The sequence below is a fragment of the Hordeum vulgare genome, chromosome 2H (genome assembly GCF_904849725.1).
Source record: "Hordeum vulgare subsp. vulgare chromosome 2H, MorexV3_pseudomolecules_assembly, whole genome shotgun sequence".
NCBI classification, from domain to species: Eukaryota; Viridiplantae; Streptophyta; class Magnoliopsida; order Poales; family Poaceae; genus Hordeum; species Hordeum vulgare.
Genome location: NC_058519.1, coordinates 521,571,599 through 521,580,161, shown reverse-complemented (window position 1 = coordinate 521,580,161; position 8,563 = coordinate 521,571,599). Strand labels below are relative to the sequence as shown.

Genomic DNA, 8,563 nt, shown 5'->3' with positions numbered 1-8,563 from the left:
CTTTGCATTCATGCATCCATTCTTCCATGCCTATTGTGTTGTTGCCTTGTGATCATATGTATGAGGTGTGATGTCATGTGATGATGTGGTGATGTGTGTTGTTGTGAGATGATGGTGGGTGTTGTTTGAAAGTAGCTACTATGTTGGTTTGCACAAGGGTTTTAAAACTTCTCCTTCTTTTTTATCTTAAGCTCAATATTTACTTGCCCCATCCCTATCTCAAAAATGCCCATGTTTTAGTATGTTTTGTGGTGGATGTGATGATATGCATTTAGTGATTTGGGGTTGTGTTTTAGTGGTGCAAATAATTACAAAACAGATCCATTAATTCTGTTTTGTAAATATTTATATGCTCCAAAATTCCCTTTTATATTTTATTTAAATAGGTCTTTTTTCCTTCTTGCCCAGGGTCATTTTATTTTATTTTTGCCTTAGTCCACATATTTTCCTAGGGATTTATTGTTGTGACTTGTTTTATTTTGTAAAACCACTAGGTTTCCCTCCTTCTCTATCAGGCGCCAGATGGGCCACCTTCCCCTCCTGAGGCCCATCGCTCTCGTTGTTTCCCCAGCAAAGCCCACCTTGCGCGTCCGTCCCCTTCCTCCTGACGTCGTCGCCTTGTGTCTGCTTTCCGTCTGAGCTGCAGAGAGGGAGCGACTGAGTTTGACGGCGCGTCCCATCCGTGGCCCCCATATAGCCTTGGCGTCCGTGCCCTCCCTTGGCCTCGGGTTCCTCTTTGCCCTCCTTGCACCACCACTTCCTCCCTCCATCTCTTTCTTCCTCCCCAGGTAATCTCTCTGTAGATTAGGTAGCAGAGAGAGAAGAAGTGCGCCGCCATCGTCCACCGTGCTTCCGTCGTCTCCGGTGCCGGCCACCATGTCAGGGCGCGTGGGGAAGGCACCCCGTCCTCGGTGAGGCCGGGGAGCGACCACACCGACAGGCATCTCCTCCTCTTCGACGTGTTCCCGGCGGCCCCGTCTTTGCTTCGGTTCGGCGACAGTTCAGCTACAACTTCTTCAGATCGTCGTCTGGTCTTCTAGAGGCCTCTTCCGCGATCGGCGACCTCTCGTCCTTCCCCTAGGTGAGAGCTAGCTTCTTCCTCCCTTCCTCCTCGATAGATGCGCAGTAGAAGATCGTTGTCGTGCCTCTGTCCCGAGAGGAGTACGGCAGTGCAAGTGCTTGGCTGTTCTTGTGTGTGAGCTCGGGCAAGTCGGGGCTTAGGGCAACGACTTCCAACATGGCAGTAGGAGTAGTAGCGTTAGGACCCCCTCTGGCGCAGCAGTAGAGTGGTAGGCTTGCTCCGGTGACGTCCCTGTCAACGTCTCTCTGTGCGTAGCAGAGCAGGGCGACCATGGTGTCTTGTTGTGCTACCTTGTTTATTCTCTCTGTGCTGTCAAGTACCGAAGCGTAGCGTAGTGGTAGGTGCAGTGTGTGTGTTGATATGAGGGTGTGGGTTCAAGCCCCAGCGGCAGCACCCCCTTTTTGATATTTGTTTTGGTGGTAGCATCAGTAGCATGGGGAATGGCTTAACCTTGCAGACTCCTCTGTTCTGTCAAGAGAACAAGCAGTAGCGCAGTGGTGTTGGATCAGTGGGCATGCCCACAGGTGTGGGGTTCGAATCACCCCAAGCCCCTTTATCTTTTTTGCTGCCTATTTCTTCCTTGCTGATTTTTCTTTTGCTGTCTAGATTAATGCTGCAGTTGCTAGTTAACCTTGTGTGTATTTCTTTTTCTCCTCACAAGGAGCATGTTGTTCCTAGTATTTTAGCTAGCTTGTGTAGAAATGCATGTATAGGTTTAAGTGCATGTATATTGTGAGCTAGTGTTTATGTTGTGTGTGTATGCACTAGGGATATATGTATAGATGCATATCCTGATGTATATGTAGGGTATGATTCTTGTGTATGAGAGTTGATCTTAATCACTAGGATGTGCAAGAGATATGTATGTGTGTGTGGGGGTCCCCCCCACACATACCTTGTGTGTGTGATAGTGGTTCATGTGATGTTGTGTGTGTGTGTGTGTGTGTGTGTGTGACACACACATTCCCAAGGCATGGTGTGCCTTGTCATTCACTTGAGTGCAAGCATGGATGTGTAGGTGTAGTAGAGATGATGTGGTGTAAGCTAAGGTGTATGTGATAACTAGCATGTGTAGATGTTGTTATGTGTGTGCTTGTTGTATGTGAGAGTGTGGTGGTGTGCTAAGGCACATGAGCATGAGGTCCACCCCTCATGTGCACCATTGGACTTGTGAGTGTGTACATATGCATGTGTAGGTGATGAGCTAGTGGAAGCACATGTGATGATGCACTATTCATCTCTATGTGATTCCATGTAAATCTTCTTCTTATCTTTGTGCCCAATTGTTATATGCAAGTGCCTATGTATTATGTATGTTTTGGGGTAGAATCATCCCAGGAATCTAATGGTGGGTTCAGATTCCACTTTGGAACACTTTCTGGGAATGTCATATTTCTGTTTTGTTCAATGTTTAGAGCTTGGTTCCATGTGATGTGATGAGCCCAAGAGGTTGATTCTTTGTTGTGGCAGTAGTGGGTGGACCCCTCTATAGCATGTTGGTTTTGCTTCATGCTTAGGAATTCATATGTGCAAGTTGTGCCTAGTCAAAGTAGGCATGTGACTGAAATTCCAGTTTAGTGAAAATCTATGATTTTCACTAAGTCTGAGAATCTGCTTATATTTTCTTCTCGTGTTGTTGTGCTTGTAGAAGTCCATGTGTTGAGAATCAGCCCTTGCTATCAACTGGAAAGTTGTAGCTTTTGTGTTTGTCTAGATCTCTGTCAATTTTCATTCCATTTGGTGTCATGTAGATATTGTTTTGGGTGTTGTTAAAATGCTTCAGAGCATAAACAGCTAGTGAGAATCTGGAATTTTCACTAAGTCCCTGAAAACTGATATTTTTGTCCAAGTTAGCAGCTGTAGATCTTTCTGTGTGAAACTCCTTTGTATTGTATTTTTTTCTCATGCTTGTAGTACTCTTGGGTAGCTTCTGCCTCATATCTTATTTGGCACATTTGGGTGGCTGTAGGTGCTTTGCATATAGCTCTCAAACTGCTATGTTGCTGTTTGTGACAGATTGTATAGTTTTGATGTTTTGATGCTTGTGAGTGCATAGATGATGGTGTGATGATATTCCTTGCACCACCCCATCCATATTAGTTCGTTTTTGTGATATGGAAACCTGGGAATACCAGAAGTATGCCATTGGAGTGAGTTGTGATGGATTTGATACGTAGGACTCTATTTCTTGTTTCGTTATTTCCGGTTGATCTGTAGCTCCGTTCGTAATGTTCTTTATATGTTTTTGCATCGTTTTCGCGTGACGCATCTGATCATGTCATCCTCATGCATGTCAAGATATCTTAGAGAGCAGTTCTGTCCAGGAACTTGTATTTTCTTCTCATGCTTGAGCTAGTAGCTAGGATAGAGAAGCATGTTCTTTTTCATCTCATGCATCATGTGTTTGTTGCATCTTGCTGTGATGTGGTTCATTGGATGCTATTCTTATGTTGGGTAGCACCGGGATCGAAGGACGAGTACGTGGATCCATGAGAGTACATGCAGGACGAACAAGAGCAGTTTCAAGCTGAGGACATCACAGGCAAGATGATATGACCTTGATTCCATCTCTAGACTTGTTATGATAGATTCACGTTTCCTTCGTCATAAGCTCGCTGCCTACCACCGAAATAATTGCCTCCTGGTATTGCCATGAAACCCATACACTTAACCCTTCCTAGCAAATCTTGAATGGCTAAGTAGGCTTGCTCAGCTACTAATGTTAGTGTTGCTAGTTGCAGGTGCTTTGTCTCATGTGTTAACATGAGTTTGATATCATTATGTTAAATCTGTTATTTAATTAATGCACCTATATACTTGGTAAATAACGAAAGGCCTAGCCTTTTGCCAGGTGTTTTTGTTCCGTTATTGCCGCCTTAGTTCCGGCTACCGGTATTTGATTCCATAACTGATCGCTCCTAACACGTTCGGGGTTGTTATGGGACCCCCTTGATAAATCGTGTAGTGTTAAGACTTGTCCGGCACGACCCAACATTGGTTTTAATTTGCTAATCACTTAATAATAGTCTGCATAGGGAATGGCTTCCCCGAGGAGTTAATCAACAACCCGAGCCAGTGCTCCTCATGAGTGTTGGTCCCACCCGAGCGATGTCCGGGGCCCCTCTGGTCACCCAGAGGTTTAGCCATCCCGACGTCTAGCTCATCCGTCGTGTCCTGAGACTGAGATACGCGACTCTTATTGGGGCCGTCGACACGACGGGAGGTCCTGCTAGTCTTGTCTTACCTTAGCGATATATCTTGCGTATAGGAATCCCGGTGAAGCTTTGGTACTCCCGAGAGTTGAGGTTTTCCTCTAAGGAATCTGACGAGATCACAAGATTCGTGATAGAGGATTACTTTGCGGCCCGTGGCCGTTTGTGATGGACTAGTTGGAGCACCCCTGCAGGGTTTAATCTTTCGAAAAGCCGTGCCCGCGGTTATTTGGCAACTTGGAATATTTGTTAACATCCGGTTATAGATAACTTGAACATAATCTAATAAAATTGCCAACTGTGTGCGTAACCGTGATTGTCCCCTTCGAAGATCTCTCTTCGATCGGGAACACGGTGGGGTTATGATTGACGTAAGTAGGTTCTCAGGATCACTTATTTATCAGCTAATCATCGATCGCTAGTATAGACCACCTTCAATACATGTTCTACGTAAGTTAGCCACCATAATGCTTAGGATGCTACAACCTAAACACTGAACCTTCCTTACCTAATAACTTGACTAGTTCTGGCACCGAGGTCATAGATTGCTGAGTCCCCATGGCTCACAGATTTCTTCAACACACCAACAGGTACAGGTACGCCCGACGCAGGTGATCCCGATGGCACGCAGGTGGCGTGGCAGTACGATGAGGAGAACGACCGCCTGTACGTGAACTATCTAGAAGACTGAGGCATGGTCGTGATCGTGGGCAAGCATGCAGGGTAGCATAGCAATTTCTCATGTTTTGTAGTCCGTAGCGGAACTACCTTGTTTGAATGCGTGATGTAAACTCTGATATTATTTATGAGATGGTAGTTGAATCCCTAATTGTCATTCTATTATTATGTATGTGCTATGTTACCGTGCTTGCGAAATGCTTAGATGCGTTTCTTTCCTCTTTGGGGCCTCGTTCCCCTAAACCGGAAAGGGCCGCATCTTAGTCGTTACATTGCCCCAACCTTGTTTGTACGGGTTCGGTCACCGCCCTCAAGGGCCCTTAGTGGAATCACGACATCTTGCATTGTGCGAGGGCGTGAGGAGATTACGATGGCCTTAGTGGCATCTTGGGGAGCATTGTTCCTCCACACCGCTCCAAACGGAGTTTAGCATCCGCAAGGGTGTGAACTTCGGGATACATCATCGTCTCCACGTGCCTTGGTTATCTCTTACCCGAGCCCTTTACTTATGCAATTTATTTTGTGATAGCCGTATTGTTTCTTGTTATATACTATCTTGCTATCACTTAGTTGTTTATCTTGCTTAGCATAAGTTGTTGGTGCATATAGATGAGCCTAGTTGTTTTAGTTTTGTGCTTGACAAATTAAACGTTAGTTTTATTCCGTATTCGTTCAAGCCTAAATCCTCATTATTTTAAAGCGCCTATTCAACCCCAAGCGACATCCACGTCCTTTCAGAAACAGTATATGCGGTTGCCCCTGGAGTTGGCGTAAATTACTTGCACAATGCTACCAGCGACCAGCCCACCAATCCGATCGAAAAGAAAGCAGCCATTCCCTCGTCTCGAACTCCCGATAAGGTTTCCGTCGCCGCCGCCACTCTTCGATCTTCCGTCGCTGCCACTCGACCCGTCGCCGCTGCCACCGACCTGCCCTCACCGGTCTCCTCTGACGAAGGGTGCCGCCGCCGCATGTCCTCCCCTCGACGCTTCTCCACCGCTCGCTCACCGTCTTGACGTGAGACAGAGAGAGGGCGTGCGCGCCCCGTCCCCGCTCGCTCGCCGTCCCGGAGGGCCTCGATAACAACGGCATGGATGGAGCTAGCCCCTCCCCGCCGCCGCTGCCACTCGACCCACCCTCGTCGGTCGCCTCGGACGCCATGCCTCTCGTTTCCAAGCATCCTCTTGTCTTTGCTCCTCTTGTCCGTCGAGCTACCGGATGGACCTCCGACGGCTCGCCTTCTCCCATGCATCTCTATCAAGCTTGCATCGGCCACCTATTGGGACGGCTCCCGCGTTGGCAAGCTCGCCCGCAAGGTGTTCGGGCTATTGCCTGCATGCCCCTTTTTTTTCTTACAATCAAGTTTACACTGAGGTTTGACTTTCCGCACATCTAATTGTGATATTTGTATGAAAGACAATGATGTTCATAATTGAGATATCGTAGAAATCACTTTCATGTTCATATTTGTGATCAAGGGTATTACACACTATTCAAAAGTGAATGCAGATATAAGCTAAAATGATAGAACCTAAAATGAATGGATGACTTATTTTCATCACAGCTTCTCGGTGGCTTATTCCTATCACCTCAAAAGAACGGCCCCTAACTGATGTTTGCGCTTCGTGTTCGGTTGGACCGTGTAGAGCCGAGTAGTTGCTTTAGAGGGTGTTTGGTTACAGGGACTTATTAGGGACTTAGAACTTATAAGCCCTTTTAAGTCTCATCCAAACCAAACAGAAGGAACTTATACAGACTTAAAATGGGTATTTAGGACTTATGAAAAATACTCTTAAAGAGGGACTTATAGGGATTTATAGTTGTAATATGATCTTTTAGTCCTTGTTAAGTCCTAGAAACCAAACAGGTAAGAACTTTTTAGGGACTTAGGACTTATAAGTTGGGACTAAAAAAGTCATAGGACTTATGAATCAAAGAGGACCTCAATCGGGCTTATTTTGGGCTTGATCCGGGGCTTGAGCTTTTGTCGACTGACCTTCCGAAATTACGAGAGGCACCCACGTGTATGGTGGTGCGTGTACATGCACGTTTTTTTTTTCCTTTTGAAATTCATCATGCCCGTCCCCGTCGTCGAACAAAGCGACAATCCCGTCGGCCGTCTTCTGTGCCCGCTCCGTCCCCTCCGCTGTGTAGCCACAGGGATAAGTTTCTTCCCGGAATAGATACCACCAATCAACCCCCTCACGCACCCATCCACCCACACCACCACAAAGGGGGCGGCATGGCTCTGGCCGCCGCCGCCGCCGTCGCCGTACCGTTCCTCCTCTACGCCCGCCTCGGACCGCGCTCCGCGCTGGCGCTGTCCCCCCGCCGCCTGCTGTCCTGCTCCACACCCGCATACGAGCCCCGCCAGTCCGCGCGGCCGCCGTTGTCGAAGCAGCCCGAGCCCGAGTCCCAGGTGCCGTGGAGGGCCGCGGAGGCCGAGATCCTCCGCGACGTCGGCCCCGTCGTGCAGCTCATCAAGGACATCCTCCACTCGGACAGATACGCAGACGGCGAATGCCTCGGTCCCGCGGACGAAACCGTCGTTGCGCAGAAGCTCCTGGCCTATCATCCACGCGCGGAAGATAAGGTTGGCTGCGGGCTTGACGGCATCATGGTCGACAGGCACCCGCAGTTCAGGAAGTCTAGATGCCTCTTCGTCGTTCGCATGGATGGCGTCTGGATCGATTTCTCCTACCAGAAGTGCCTCCGTGAGTACATCCGGAAGAAGTATCCGTCGCATGGGGAGCGATTTATACGAGAACATTTCAAGCGAACCTGAAGCCTAGTTTAGCTGATCATTTAGTAGTGGGTGCAAAGATGATGTATGTTTTGAAATCCCTTGTTTATAGTATTATTGAGCCCCTCAGCTTATGTTTGATAGGCATCCGGAGAAGATGTTTGCTTCTTTATATCAGCTTCTTTGGGCCTTGGTCCAGAGCTGGGCTACTTTCTTTTTTGACTGGCGTATGTGATGATTTATTGAAGGAAAAAGGGCGTTGAAGGTGTTGAGCGGTCGTTTCCAGCTTACTGTGATGCCTCTGGTTCAGAGGGTCAGTTTCAGCAAAGTCATCCATCCACTTTACCAAGGATTGTCCAAGCGTGCTTATGGATGAAATCAAATTTGTTCTGGAGGTTTGTGGAACAAGGTGCAGGGTTGGGTGGGAAGGATGCCATCAGCAACGAGGAAAGAAGTAATGATCAAATACGTGGCTTAACTTGTGCCAAAACTTGTGCCATTAGCTAAGAGGTGCTTGGATACGTTTTAGTCCCACGACTAAAAGTAATGAGACTAAAACTTGCTAACCTCATTCATGTTTGGATCCAAATACTAAAAAAACTAAAATCAAGTTAATGAACAATTATTATCCTTCAAAACCTTCAACCCAGAACTCGTCTGTGTTAAAGGAGAGGAGTTAAATGAGGAGAGAGGGGACTAATCCACATTTTAGTACGGGTACCTCTGACTAACTTTTTTTTAGTCTAAGACTAGTTTTAGCCTCTTTTTAGTCAAGTATACTTGAAATTTTAGCCTTTTAAAAAGACTATTTTTAGTCAGACTAAAATAAGTCTTTTGGATCCAAGCACC

At 47.0% G+C, this 8,563-nt stretch overlaps 1 protein-coding gene across 1 annotated transcript; it reads left to right on the top strand.

The window, feature by feature from the left end:
- Positions 1–7,079: 7,079 nt before the first annotated feature.
- LOC123430409 (protein DCL homolog, chloroplastic-like) lies at positions 7,080–7,986 on the top strand. Its single transcript, XM_045114277.1, has one exon. The coding sequence runs from the start codon at positions 7,214–7,216 to the stop codon at positions 7,754–7,756; it is 543 nt and encodes a 180-aa protein (XP_044970212.1). The 5' UTR covers positions 7,080–7,213; the 3' UTR covers positions 7,757–7,986.
- Positions 7,987–8,563: the final 577 nt, after the last annotated feature.

What these genes read in the sequence shown, in the direction of transcription:
- LOC123430409 (XM_045114277.1), top strand. Translation starts at nt 7,214, where the DNA reads ATGGCTCTGGCCGCCGCCGCCGCCGTCGCCGTACCGTTCCTCCTCTAC.